At 40.3% G+C, this 15,635-nt stretch overlaps 1 protein-coding gene across 2 annotated transcripts in view; it reads right to left on the minus strand.

Moving 5' to 3' along the window:
- Positions 1-15,635, minus strand: part of KIAA1958 (KIAA1958 ortholog) — a 146,098-nt gene that overhangs the window by 19,001 nt on the left and 111,462 nt on the right. Inside the window, exon 3 of one of the 2 annotated variants that reach the window (XM_073549692.1) lies at positions 184-2,232. The exons of the other annotated variant lie outside the window; for it this stretch is intronic. Coding sequence (XP_073405793.1) covers positions 1,184-2,232 — 1,049 coding nt within the window. The 3' untranslated portion in view covers positions 184-1,183. Of the gene's footprint in view, positions 1-183; positions 2,233-15,635 lie in introns of those variants that run through there. 2 annotated transcript variants of the gene reach the window in all.

Here is a 15,635-nt window from a genome sequence, read left to right on the forward strand (position 1 = left end):
AAAATTTCATTTGTTTGCCCTGTAACGTTGGTGCAGAAGTTGCACTATAAATCCTCAACAAATCTACATCTTTTAATACAAAACGTGCCAAAAGCATCTAGCCGAAACAAAGAGTACCATTGTATAGCTTGGTATAAGTCAGGATTTTAAGAAAAAGAGGCATTCAAACAAAAGAGCGGAGTCTGATATTGTACCTTTTTTTAATAAATTATAATTTTCCCATTTTGTTGCATCAGGATTGTAAATACTGCAGTCATTTTAATAAGTTAAAATTAAACTTCAAGAGAAAACAGTTGAACAGTGAACACTTCACAGAGGAGACTGGATATTACACAAAAATATGATGCTTTTCATTTTAAGAGGTCAAAAACAAAACATTTCAGTAGTTTCCCATGCCGTGGTGATTGCAGTTTCATGAACAACATATATATATGTGGCTGTGGCCCAGCTCTGGCTCACTACAGTGCAGATGAATTGAGGAACAGTCTTCACGCCATAAACAACATTGCATATTGCTATAAATAATATCTTGCCTTGATGCTACAGTTGTACAAACCTTACATTAAAGTCCTAATTTTGTCCAAAAAAATAAAAGAATATAATTAAAAAAGTTAAAATGCAACTATCTCAATGTTTTCAGTCTGTGAAAGGCAACATACAGAGTTCAAGTTGCTTCATTTAATCAAGTGCAGAAGACAAAAAGGCCGCTATACAAACTTCTAGGTCAGAACTGTCTCATTGTTTCAGGTCGAGCAAGCATTAATGAAGTAGGAAACTGGCAGCATGAGCCTACTTCTGGCATTTCTTTGAAAATTTTACATGAAATGTTTAGCACCCTTTCTGAAAAAATGTAGCCTGTTGCTGTGCTCGTCAGTCAAGGCCTATGTATTAATATTTTTTAAAAAAGTACCCTTTCAACAGTATTTTTTTTTTTTTTCAGGCTACAGCATGCATTTTGGTTGACCACTACAGTATATTTTTGTAGGTGCAATACAAAAACTAGATCTATTACAGACTTGTAAAGAGAAAAAAAACTAAATATATTACAGTATTTAATTATTTTTGTTTCTAAGGTGACTTAAAATTAGAAGTGGGCCGAACTCAAACATTCAATCACAGTTTAATTTTTAGTGCTAGTCTAAAATTCTAAGAGACCCTTGTTGAGATTTTTTACAGCGATGTGCTAAGTTGTGTCAGAAGAAGAGTCATAAGAGGCAGAAACAATAAAGTTTCCAGGCCCCGAGTGAGTTGCCATAGACTGGGCAGCTTGTTGGCTCAGATTGTTACAAATCAGGACTAGCTGATTACTTTGGGCTTCCGATAGAGTGCTACAACTTTGATACACACTAAAGTTGGTTTTTCTTCCAGGTATGTTACCCTTCTCACACATTGTTTTCACCATTTTGGCCAGTTTGTTTTTACCAAGAGCCTGACAATTGTACCAGTGAAGTGCAGCTAGGTTAACAACAGGCTTGATGGACAGGTAGAAAGGAGCATCTTCATAGCGCATTGCTGGAGGTCGTCGCTGTGCATATTCTTTGTAGTCTTGCACAGGACAAGTTTGTGGAGAGTGTGGTGTGGCATATACTCTACATTCTGTCCCTGCTCTTTTGATCTTTGAGTCAGGACTTTCCTGACCCATCCACTCAAGAAATTCCAATCCAGTCTCCAATATTCGTAGCCTTACATCCCCCCATTTGAGTGTGGATCCATGAAAACCTGTACAGTGTCCAAAAGCTTTGGTGTTGTTCAACCATACAAGATTTAGCAGACCTTCAGGATTGTAGCGACTCAGAAGACCTCTCTTGCGAAGAATAAGTTCATCAGCAAAGGTCAGCTTCATAGATTTATGGGGTTTGTTTCCTTTTCCTTTACATCGTAGTTCAATTTGCTTTTGTTTTAAAGCATCTTGTGACCTTTTAAATTCCTTGTCTCTGGTTATGCTATAACCATACCTGTGCTCCTTCAGATATCGTTCCAGGCCACACTGATAATTGGCAAGACTGTTTGGCTCATACTCAGAGCCATCTTTTTGCCTGGCATCTACGAAGAAAGAAGCTAGGAAGTCATCTAATTCTTTGCAAGGAATCATGTAGATTTCTCTCGTCTCCATGGGGTATTTTGAGATGATAAAGTCTCTAAAGTTTCGGAGAGCTGTTTGCGTGCTACGAATGGTTTTCTCATTCTGTTCTCGGTTCAACTCAGCTGCGACATCATCTTCATCTAAACAGACTACAAAAAGGGGTAAATGGAAGGTGAGCAAAAAGGAAAAAAAAAAAAAAAAAAAGGAATGAAGAAAATATTGATACAAAGAGAAAAAAAAAAGAAAACATGCAGATGGTATAAAAATGAAAGGTATAGAGTAATTGAGAAGGTAAGAAGGAAGAAAGGGAAGGAAAGAAAAGAAAACATGGTTGTGAATTCACTATATCTGTTCGATTTGCAAGAAAAAGAAAAATTGCATTTTAGAACATTACTACATACCTGTTTGGACAGCCAACTTCAGTAGTTTCACAAATGATGTAGTAGAGCATAGCAAAAAAGAATTCAGTAATAGTTCTTCGTGTCACTGGGCACTGATAGTGCATGTAGATTGGCAGGAAAAAATAATGTGATATTGGAGATAATCCACATTTTGAGAAAAAAAAAAGTGAGATAAAAGCTTTTACTTTTACTCTTTATCCCACTGCTTTGTGTGTCAAATGAACTGCTAAGCCCATTTGTATGTGCTCCATTTGTGAAACCAGAGGTTGTACTGGTTCCATTTCATTAATTTCAGCTTTCAAAATTTGTAACCTTCATAACGATTAATAAGCAAAATGTTAAAGCCATCCACATGCAGCTTACACAGAAGCAGAATGACCACACCATCTGAAATATTTTATAAAGATTACAGTAAAACAGCAGTATGAAATCTAAAGACCTAGTAAAGCAAATATGTATTTTATATTAATACACGAGAAGTAAAGGGCCGTGACTATAAATACTTGTGCAGGCAGAAAGTGAAGAGGATGGGGACATCAAACATATCAGTGCATCCTTGTCTTTAGAAACGGGAAATCTCTTGTCCCTGCATTTATCATTCCCCTCTTCAACTTATGACTCAGCTGCTCCTCCAACTGGCCACGTAATTTTGCAGTGACTGATGAGTCATACAAAGAAAATTGACCTCCTGTTACTATATAGAGCTTAGAAGGATTCAGCAAGTCAATTTTTAATAATGTTATGTCATTGTCTTATGCCTAATGGAAAAGAGAAGAATTAGCTGTGTAGAAGGGCAAAATGAGCAATTGTAAATACACAGTGCGGTATAATATGAGGACTGCAATATATTAAGAGGATAAAATGTTTGATGGAAGTGCATCTTTAATCAACTACATAACTGAACTTGGCTTAAATAAAGGGAGAAATCCTGCATTTTCACTGTGAAGTCAGCCATGGCGGATTGTAGGATCTGCTCTGAATGCTGGGACCCACAGCCCGAAGACCAGGCTCCACTATATGAGAAAGTCAGGTCCTTTCAGGGAACAATAGGGCTACCTTTGAAGGGTTTTTGTTCCTAGATTATATTTCAACAAATCAACAATCTGGGGATGAACAATTATTAAATAGAAAGGGCAGACACTGATTGGTTATAGGTACTCTAAGACAGGATTCCGCAACTCCAGTCCTCAAGACCCACCAACAGATCATGTTTTCAGGATTTCTTTAGTATTGCTCAGGTGATAATTGCTTCACCTGTGCAATACACAGGAAATCCTGAAAACATGATCTGTTGGTGGGTCTTGAGGACTGGAGTTGGGGAACCCGGCTCTAAGAGTATATATATTTTAAGGTTTATAGTAAACTCAACAGGATAAAAAAAAAATATGCAGGATATCATGAGCAGGGCATACATCACTTCACTACTAGGCATGTTTGCCATTTGGAAGACAAAGAGAAAATGATTTCAATTGCTTTATTAATTTATCTGTACATTGCCATCATAAGATAAACCAAACAGTATCATATTAGTGCATAATTTATAGTTGTCCATATGATGGATCAAAAGGTGAAATATAAACTAAAGATGGCGGCACTAGGGATGAAGTTAACTGCAAAATCAAAACATGTCAAAAGCCCTTCTTCAATGGCAGAAACTTTGTTTTACCATGCCTGATGAAGAGAAGTGAGCAGTCTTGAAAGTTTGCTTTAGGACATCACTTATTTTAATTTGTCAGCATTAAAAAGGTGGCATAACTTATCAAGATTATTATTTTGTTTCTCCCATTGAAAACAATCAATCTTTTTTCAACTGGCTAACATAGTACCAAAACCTTTTCTTTTGCTTTTCAAAGCCCTTGTGTTACAGAAGACCCTTCTTTGGATTTTTCAGGTCAAAGAGGTACGCCATGAAATAAAAAAAGAAAAAAAAAAAAAAAAAAAGTATTTACATCAACTTAACTTCTCCCATACTCCTGGGAAAAAAGAAAAAAAAAAATCATGTCAACATTTTAAAAACTTTAATCCTCACATCCATAGTAGTACTTTCATTTGTCACACTATGCACTGTTTCAAACTATTCACTGTGACGAAGCGGCTAAGTGCTCCTTCCATCTTCTGGTACAGTATGTCACAGAACAGGGGTTATGGCTTGCTATTGGATTCTAATACAAGCCAGCCCCCTGATAACACCTCCTCTCCCCTACAGTCACCGATTAGGGGTGTAGCTTGCTCATTGCTTATGCAAGCCAGCCCCCGGACCAAGACTGATGACTTGTGTGCCTGGGTGATTCCACCTGTGATCTGATCCATGCCCGCTTCTTCACAGCTTTTGTGAATGTTACAGCTTTCCTACAAGCTCCTTGGCATTTCACAGATAAGTTGTACAGCTACAGCTGTAGGCTGCATCCCTCTTGTCAGGGCTGAGGAGACGGTAAGCCAATCCTCCGACTCAGATTCTTCAATTTCCCTGACCCCACAGCACTCCCTCACTACTGAGCATGTACATAAAGTGAAGCACAGATTCGTCTTAAATATAAGCCAAGATCATGAACAGATATATTGGCTAAGTTCACACATAGCGGAACTCCGGCGGAAGTTACCGCGGGAATTCCGGCATTCCATTCCACGGGAAAATCGCATTTTAAATTCCCGCGGAAAAACAAGCGATTTGCAAGCGTAATTAGCTTTCAGAATGCTTGCCTTTTCCAAGCGATCTGCAGCATCGCTTGGAGAACTGATTGACAGGTTGGTCACACTCGTCAAACATAGTGTGACCAACTTTTTACTATCTACTGATGCTTATGCAGCATCAGTAGTAAAAAGTTCAAATGTTAAAAATAATTAAAAAAATTACGCTACAGTATCACGAGACAAAGTCAGCAAAGGTCATTATCGCAATGCATTACTGGGAACGGGACTAGCCGCGTGTAGCGCTGAAGCCTGGGGACGCTGCGCGGGACATCGGAAGGTGAATATAACCCGATTTTTTTACTTTAATTCTATTTTTTACAGGGATATGGTACCCACAGCCTGGAGGGACAGTCTCCTCTCCTCCGAACCGTGGGTACCATCCGCAAATGTTCTGCTTACTTTTCGCATGGTGGGCACAACCACATGTGGAAAGTAAGCAGAACAATGCATTCCTATGTGGGCGGAATTTCCGCGATTCCGCAAAATAATGAGCATGCTGCGGATTTTTCCGCGATGCGATTCCGCCGTGGGAAAATCCGCAGCATTGGCACAACATTGCGGAATCCCATAGGATTGCATGGGATGCTGGTTTTTTTGCGTTTTCGCGGCAAAATTGCGTGCTAAAAACCGCGACGTGTGAATGCAGCCTTATACGTTTTGTAGCTTTTCCAAATTCTTATGAAAAATTTGACAGCACATCCTACATTGTACTACTGTACCCAATTTATCATATATTTAGGAGTTTGAGTAGGTCCAATTGACACCGACTCCACTGCCCTGCCTCACATAGCCTAGTGAAGTCTATTCCTCTATTGCTCTCCCTTTCGAGACAGTTGTTCTTACCACTTCTGTTTCACAAATGCCTCCCCTGCTTGAGGAAACCATCATAAATACAGCAGAAAGAAGGAAGAGATGTTTACCTGCCCAGCAATAGAGAGTAGCACCATGTGGATTAGGTATACTCAGTTTAAACATAAAGTCCAGTGAAAGGTCCTTTCGTAGAATCATCCTCCAAATGAAAAACGGATTTTGGTCAGATATGCCAAATAAAGCACAAATGGGAAAACCACTTACTGCACAGTAATATTACTATATGTAAATAAGATCCCATAGGAGGCCACTTTTGGGTCGTCCTCCTCTGCTTTGTGAATTCTTTAGTGGCACAAGTCATTTATAAAGAAATAGAGTAAAGCCAGCTCACCTGTTGTGGCGTGTGGTCAGCACGGACTGCAAAGTGACCACTTGGAAGCAATGTAGAAAGAGGAAAAGTCCAGCTGATAAAAAAAAAGGCTATTTATTGAAAAATTCAAGTTAAGATCAACATCCCGCAGACAATTAGCGGTAACGCAGCTACGTGTTTCGAACACTACATGTGTTCTTTGTCACAGCGCTAATTGTCTGCGGGATGTTGATCTTAACTTGAATTTTTCAATAAATAGCCTTTTTTTTTTTTTTTTTTTAATCGGCTGGACTTTTCCTCTTTCTATAAGTCATTTACTGCAAAGTTTCAGGAGAGCAGTAAAATCGTAAACAGTCTGATAAGATTTTTGGAGTATGAGCTACCCTTCATTTGTAAGGGTCCCGTTACACTACGTGACGCACCAGCGATCCCGACAACTATACGACCTGGAAAGAATCGCTGGTGCATCGCTAAATGGTCACTAGTAAGCTGCCAAACAGGCAGATCAACTCAACGACACAGCAACGATTTGACGATCCATATAATGACCTCGGCGATCGTTGGGACCTTGTAACACAGCAGCAATTCTGATGACTCCCGCCTGCATCCCTGAGTTCTGCGTCGCCAAAATGCTTGCTGGCCAGCGGGACACCAGCGATCAAAAAATGGCCCAGGACATTCGAGCACGAAAGTTATCTGAGAAGACAAATCTCCAAGGGTAATCAAAACTTTTCATCTGCCCATTTTCCCTTTTATAATTTTTAAAAATGTTTCAACTTTAACTTTAGGCCTTGTAGAGATCATTTCATCTTTAACTTGCTTAACTGTTCACAATAACAGTAATTTTGACCATTAGTGCCCAAACTTTTACATGCCACTTGATAGACAGTGAGGGGAATCGTTTGCGAGGGCCATTATGTATTCCCCACAACGTGCTTAGAATCATACTGAACTGCTGAAGTACATTGAAATTACAGCCATGGCTGTGGTTACCATGCAAAATAAAAGTGTGGACTGGGTCAAGTTATTTGAACAAGTCAGTTTAGGAAAACCTGTCTTTGACTTCTATTTTAGAGAGATCTGTAGGATGCTAGTGGGACAGATTTCTTACTCCAGTCTGGGTCTTACAATTGGCCCATGGCCATGGCTTTCATTCAAACCTGCAGTTATGGTTTGTGTAGGTCAGTTTCTGTGTTTGGTTTTCACATACAGCAGAGCTGAAGGTGCTGTGGATGTATCCTGGTTGTGTGAAGCTAACGGGTCAGAGCCAGCGACATGGAAGAACCCGAGAACCTCACAGGGGTGCAAGTGCCAGTGGCACTGGACTTTACTTGCATATTTTTGGCTGCAATCCGAAAGGGAGCGATTGCATGTGTGCAATACTTGGACAATAAAAGGGCGTTTACTTAATTTGCCTGGGTCACTTTCTCACTAAATTCACTGGCAGAAACGCAGCTTGCCTTACAACTGTACATGGCCTGATATGCAATTGAGGCTGAAGAACTATTGCAGATCTGTATCACTCTAGCTCTATTGCCTACTCCTGCATGACTGATGGCTCCTTTGCCTGAAGTCACACAGCACTGAGACTGTCAGTCAAGCAGGAGTGGCAGCGCTCTGCTCATGGAATAGAGCTGGAGTGACAGAGGCTTCATATCTTCAGCCTCATTTGCATATTAATTCAAACACTAATTTCTCAGTAATGGAGCGACCATGTAAAGGTATTGCTGGAATGGTCTTTGAAAGAGCTACATTTGCTTATAAAAGGCTTGGAGGGTGAAATCCTGTTGATAGACTTACTTTAAATATGTCTGAATTACATATTGCCATTTCAATTGCCACATTATCGCAATTTCAGTTAATAAGGGTCCTTTTTTCTGGGATCTTACTGATCATCCAACTTGGACAGCTAAAAGATCTGGCCTATATGCGCATTTCACAAATGCCTCATTAATTACAGTATGCACGGTGTATGGTGCCACTTAAAATCAGCAGAATTAAAGGAGGGTCCATACAAAATCATATCCTGTATGAATGTGCCTCCTTGTACACTTTACATTCTCTTTCTATAAAGTTACTCTATAATACAACTTGCACTAAATTTTACTATTCATTGTCTGATGCAATTATGACATGCATGACTAGCTTCTGGCCTGAGAAGTAGAACAATGAGAATCTGAGTGTTATTGACCGCTCCTTCAGTGTTTTGTTCTCTGGCTCCACGTCATCTCCTCTTCCTCTTGCTACCTCAGGGCTCAGTCCTTGGCCCCCTTCTTTTCTCTCTCTACACGGTCCCAATTGGACAGACCATCAGCAGATTTGGCTTTCAGTACCATCTTTATGCTGATGACACACAACTATACACGTCTTCCCCCGACCTTACCCCCGCTGTACTACAGAACACCAGTGACTGTCTGTCCGCAGTCTCCAATATCATGTCCGCTCTCTATCTGAAACTCAACCTCTCCAAAACTGAACTTCTTCTGCTCCCGCCGTCTACTAACCTCCCTAAATCTGACATTTCCTTCTCCGTGGGTGGTACCACAATAACACCCCGGCAGCAGGTGCGCTGTCTGGGTGTTATGTTTGAAACCAATCTCTCCTTTACATCCCATATACAATCCCTTGCCCGCTCTTGCCGCTTACACCTAAAGAACATCTCTAGAATCCGCCCTTTTCTCACTATGGAAGCTACAAAAACCCTCACTGTTGCATTGATCCACTCTCGCCTGGATTACTGCAACGCTCTATTAATTGGCCTCCCCGTCACTCGACTATCCCCTCTCCAGTCCATACTCAATGCAGCAGCCAGGATCGTCCATCTGGGTAATCGGTACTCGGACGCGTCCGCTCTTCGCCAGTCCTTACATTGGCTGCCCATTCATTATAGGATCCAATTCAAAGTACTTGTTCTCACCCACAAAGCTCTCCACAGTGCGGCACCCCCTTACATCTCTTCTCTCATTTCTGTCTATCGGCCTAGCCGATCGCTGCGCTCTGCAAACGACTTTCGACTAACCTCTGCACTAATCCGTACCTCCCATTCCCGACTCCAAGACTTCTCCCGTGCTGCTCCTATCCTCTGGAATGCTCTACCCCAAGAAATCAGGACTATCCACAATTTGCATAGTTTTAGGCGCTCCCTCAAAACACACCTGTTCAGAGCGGCCTATCACATTCACTAATCAAAGTCATTCTCTGTGTAATCGTGCGTGCGTAGCCCATTCACTATCTCCATCCATCCTTCACTCCTGCAAGATGGCTGGACCTTCATTGTAAATACACCATTGTAAATACACACCTGTACTCTGTATCTCCCTCACCTCATTGTAGATTGTACGCTCTCACGAGCAGGGTCGTCTTATTTCGTCTTATTTTGCTTTAATTATTGCATTGTTAGCGTTGTTACTTATGACTTGTGTTTTGAAACTGTTAAACTGTAAAGCGCTGCGGAATATGTTGGCGCTATATAAAGATTATTATTATTATTATTTAAACGAATTGCCAACTAAAAATACAAATATTAGGAATGTAAGATTATACAGACAGTATACTGAACAGACCTACGTCTGCTTTAATGAAAGCCTTGAGACATAAAAGTCATGCACTGACAAGCAAGATTAATTACATCTTTTAGTTATGCAATATACTGAAAAAGAAGCTTTGCTTTTATTATTGAAGCAAAATGATGAATCCGTACATTAGAAATACACACAAATTACTGAAATAAATGAATAATTCAGTGCTGCATTATTGCTTGTAGACCTATTATTTTCTGATGACTAATATTAGGTGGTACACAAATGAGACCTGCTTGCTGCAAATCTGTCAAGGACACCAGCTAATTAGGTTACTGGGTGAACCTTATCTACACCTTTTTACATATGCCACAGAGCGCTCATTACATTAGGTGATTACTGCAACATTAGATAACCATTTATTGGGTTCATATGCATTTTTAATGTCTGCTTAAAATCCCCATCAAGAATATTGACAACTTACATAAAGATCAAAGCAAAACATTTACTAAGCATATTCATATTAAGTCTGGAGAGGTGACTGTAGCGTTAACTGGTCTAACTAACTCCCTGCTGAAGTTCTATTCAGTTTTTTTTGCTATTAAAGCATGCACATATTCTTGTTAAATTGCATAAACATAGGGCAATACATTCTGATGACCTGAAGGCCAGAGTGACATTCATTATACACTCCCCAGACCTATGTGAATCTCTTGTACCATTAGCTTCAGATGAACAGCACCCTTTTGCAGCCCTCTATATCCAGATTTTGCAGATTGAATCCCTTTGTATACGTAGAATTATGATTCTTAGAATCTACTTAAAAGGTGTGGTTTCAAAGACATTTGTGACACATTCTGCATATATGCAATAAAAAGTACAATAGATGCAGGTCTTTCACTTAGCTCTAGCATAGGGGTTCCCCAATCCCCTGTTCCAACTGGAGCTGCAGTAATAACTGAAGGGGTGGCCATGCAAGTGCGCTAGACTGTACCGCTGGATGTGCCATAAATGGTTGTGACAAAACAAGACCTGTCAGCCCTCCTGACATACCCCTTTAGTAAATACTTCTAATGAGCAAGACATTGAAATTCTTGAGCATCTTCTAATACCAGCACATTCTGAGGTTCCCTCTGTTAGTCCGGGCAATTTAAGAAAAAGATAACAACTGGGTGTTACTATTCTCTTAGTCAAGCTGTCTTTCATTGGTGAGAGCGCGACGTCATCAGCGGTGTTTCGCGCTAAGCATTACAGGGACCGGAAGATGCCGGGCGCGTGGTGAGAGGAGAGAGAGTCCGGGGGTCGTCGGGAGGTGAGTATAATACTATTTTTTATTTTAACAGACTCTAGAATACCCGATGCGATAGCATTGGGCCACCATCTAGTATTCTATATTCATGCAGATGTAACCATAACAAAAAAAAAAAAAAAAAAAAAAAAAAATGTAGGTAAACCAATTTACCTGAAAGTATGGTTATTGTAATGTGACAAAATGGACCATGGAAGAACGACCCTCCAGAAAATAATGAAAATGACTTAAAAGCTATTCAAAGTCAAGTCAAAAAAGCAAAGATGTAAAAATGACCTGGGACCTTTCTAGTCTGGAACTGGCAGAGAATTACACTAAGCATTCCAAGTGGTAAGTACAAGCCTACTCAGACGTACATGCAGCACCTATTAAAATATTGAAGTAAGCAGTCATGCAGCCCTTGACTTGTTATTAACTGACACAAAAAGGAAGCCAGCCATTAATGGAAGCTTAAAGGGTTAGCCTGAAGAATCTCTGGAATAGAAGACACTTGATAAATGGCAATGAGATCTATATTATTACTTAGAGCTGTGAGAGGGTTAGAATGTGGATTCCGACGTCAGCAATGAAGCAGGATTGCTTACAAAATGTTATTTTTTGCCAGCCTTGTTTGTGACGGCGACAGTTTTATATATGTAAAAGAAAAGCATACTAGAAGCCAGACAATCATCTTCACACATGGGGCAATACATCAAAGTATACTAGCTGATGAGGCTGTTTCATGAAGCATCTACAGCCAGATCTGAGGCATCAATTATTACAGAGAAAGCTATATTCTAGTCAATCGCCACATGTAAAAACCAGTGTACATTACGGTGGCATATTCTATTGGGCCACATTCACACTATCAGTATTTGGTCAGTATTTTACATCAGTATTTGTAAGCCAAAACCAGGAGTGGAACAGTCAGAGGGAAAGTATAATAGAAACACATCACCACTTCTGTATTTATCACCCACTGCTGGTTTTGGCTTACACATACTGAGGTAAAATACTGACCAAATACTGATAGTGTTAACAGGGCCTTACATGTGCAAACATGTTTTCTGTATTCAAGGTATAGAAAACTAAAGTGAGATACTGCAAGCCCTGCAGCTAATACAATTGTCCAAGATATAGGGTCCGATTTGTGAAAGCTTTCATGGGAAAAAAAAAAGTGTCGTAAAATTTTTTCAAAAAGTCACAAAATTTCTCAAGGTTGTCATCTTCATGGCAGTTTCCCCCAAAATGGGAGGATCTGGGGACAACAGCGTTGTGATGTAATTCATGGGACTGGAGTAAGATTTCTGGAGAAGCACACGCCACTCGTCAGATGCTCCAGATTCATGAATGGGCGTGCACCTCTTCATGAATCAGAAGCGTCTGACTCTACCACACCCCTGAGAAAATTGCTAATTTTGATGAATCAATGCCCTAGCCACAAAGATATAGAGCACATACGAGTGGAAACCAAAAGCAGGCAGCACTCTCTCTGGCAAGGGAGCAAGTATATGACATATTACAGTTATGTTTTCTATTATAATGTAGAAGGTCTGTCAGAGGTCCATGGTACCTCTGTATTCTTCAGATTTCATATGACGGCACATAGGGGTTATACCTGTTAGATTTCCTACAAAGAAAACAGGCATCCTGCATGAAAAAATTATTACTTTTTAGGACTCTATACATACTAAACAGAAGAAATTAACCCCTTAGTGACAGAGCCATTTTGCAGCTTAACGACCAGGCCAATTTTTACTATTCTGACCACTGTCACTTTATGAAGTTATAACGCTGGAACCCTTTAACGGATCCCGCTGATTCTAAGAATGTTTTCTCGTGACATATTGTACTTCATGCTATTGGTAAAATTCATTCGATCAGACTTGTGTTTATTTATGAAAAAATGAAAATATGGTGAAAATTTTTAAAATTTTGCAATTTTCAAACTTTACATTTTTATGCCCTTAAATCAGAGACATGTCACACAAAATAGTTAATTAACATTTCCCACATGTTTACTTTACATCAGCACAATTTTGGAAGCAAATTTTTTTTTGTTAGGAAGTTATAAGGGTTAAAAGTTGACCAGCGATTTCTCATTTTTACAACAAAATTTACAAAACCATTTTGTTTTTTTAGGGACAACATCACATTTGAAGTCACTTTATGGGGTGTACATGACAGAAAATACCCAAAACTGACACCATTTTAACAACTGCACCCCTCAAGGTGCTCAAACCACATTTCAAGAAGTTTATTAACCCTTTATGTGCTTCACAGGAACTGAAGCAATGTGGAAGGAAAAAAAATTAACATTTAACTTTTTTTTTTTTCTTTTTTACAAAATATTTGTATTCAGAACCAATTTTTTTATTTTCACAAGTGTTAAAAAAGAAAAAAAATGAACCACAAAATACGCCGATACCCCATATGTGGGGGTAAACCACTGTTTGGGCGCACGGCAGAGCTCGGAAGGGAAGGAGCGCCGTTTGACTTTTTCAATTCAGAATTTGCTGGAATTGAGATCGGACACCATGTTGCGCTTGGAGAGCCCCTGATGTGCATAAACAGTGGAAACCCCCACAAGTGACACTATTTAGCAAACTAGACCCCCTAAGAAACTTATCTAGATGGTATGGTGAGCACTTTGAACCCCCAATTATTTCACTAAAGTTCATAACGCAGAGCTGTGAAAATAAAAAATCATTTTTTTTCCCACAAAAATGATTTTTTTAGCCCGCATTTTTTTTTATTTTCACAAGGGTAACAGAAGAAATTGGACCCCAAGACTTGTTTTCCAATTTGTCCCGAGTGCGCTGGTACCCCATATGTAGGGGAAACCACTGTTTGGGCGCACGGCAGACCTCTGAAGGAAGGGAGCATCGCTTGACTTTTTGAACGCAAAATTGGCTGGAATTAATGGTGGCACCATGTCGCGTTTGGAGACCCCCTGATGTGTCTAAACAGTGGAAACTATTCAATTCTAACTCCAAGCCTAACCCCAACACATCCCTAACCCTAATCCCAACCCTAACCATAACCCTATTTACAACCCTAACCCCAACACACCCCTAACCACAAACCTAACCCCAACACACCCCTAACCATAATTCCAACCCTAAGGGTATGTTTCCAAGCTGCGTGCTGGCAGCGCTGTGGACACAGCGGATACCTGGCTCCGCTCAAAGCGCTGCCAGCTTTTGTACAAGTGGTGATTCTGGATGTATTTATTGAACACATGTGGAATCATCGCATTCTATCCATAGACTGGGTTATTTATCTTGCGAAGACGGAGTGTCTCCGCAAGATAAACAGACATGCTGCGGTCTAGAAAGACCCGCCGCATTTCTGTAATTTCGGGTGTGACACCCGTGTCCCTACATGTATAGTGGAGACGGGATTTCATAAAATCCCCTCCGCTATGCTGTAACATCTGGATGCTGCGGCTGTACGCAGAGTTCAATCTGCAGCAAATCCTTACAACATACGCTACGTGGAAACATACCCTACCCATAAACCTAATCCCAACCCTAACTTTAGCCCAATTGTAACCCTAATGGAAATATTTTTTATTATATTTTTCCCAAACTAAGGGGTGACAAAGGGGGGTTTTATTTACTTTTTTTTTATTTTGATCACTGTGATAGACCCTATCACAGTGATCAAAATGTACCTGGAATGAATGAATGGAATTTGCCGGGTGTCGGCTGGCAGATCTCGGCAGGCTCACTGCGCATGCGCCCACCATTTTCTTTACAGGAAGAAGACGCTGGGGACTCTATTTCCCTCCCCTCTGATGTGCGATCACATCAGAGGAGAAAGTAAATGCGAAATAGGGTTTTTTTGGTGTTGCAGTCGCCGTTATGCGGTTAATAACGGCGATCGCAACACTAATCATGTTCTCTGGGGTCTCGGCTACCCCCAGCAGCTGAGACCCCGGAGAAAATCCGACTCTGGGGGGCGTCATTTACTTTTTCCACAGCGCCGTTAATTAACGGCACTGTGGTTGGAGTACCCTTACTACCGCCGTTAAAAGGTGTATCGGCAGTCGTTAAGGGGTTAAGTGTGTGTGTGTGTGTGTGTGTGTGTGTGTGTGTGTGTAAGAAAAAAGGCAAACATTACAACCTATAAATACCACTGTCCTTAGCTAACTTTTAGGATGCTCAGGGCTGCCAGTTTAATTAGACCAACTCCCTCCAAATTCTGAAAGTAGTAAGCGTATGATTAAATGTAGTGTGCATGCTGTACTATAGAAATATATTACTAATATATAAGGAAGGACAAGGAGGAAATGAAAATTGTTCAGAGAGACTTAAAGGGGAAAATTAGGATTGCCCGTGAAGCATTCAGAATTAAATTGGAAAATAAATTGTCACATAACAACTCCAGAGAAGTGTGGGCTGGAATGAAGCTTTTGACTGGGTTTAAGGCAAGGTCAGATCAGGGGGGTGGGGGGCTGATAATGGCTAAT

Source organism: Dendrobates tinctorius, unplaced genomic scaffold, assembly GCF_039654945.1.
Source record: "Dendrobates tinctorius isolate UK_male_01 unplaced genomic scaffold, ASM3965494v1 ptg000160l, whole genome shotgun sequence".
Classification (NCBI taxonomy): Eukaryota; Metazoa; Chordata; class Amphibia; order Anura; family Dendrobatidae; genus Dendrobates; species Dendrobates tinctorius.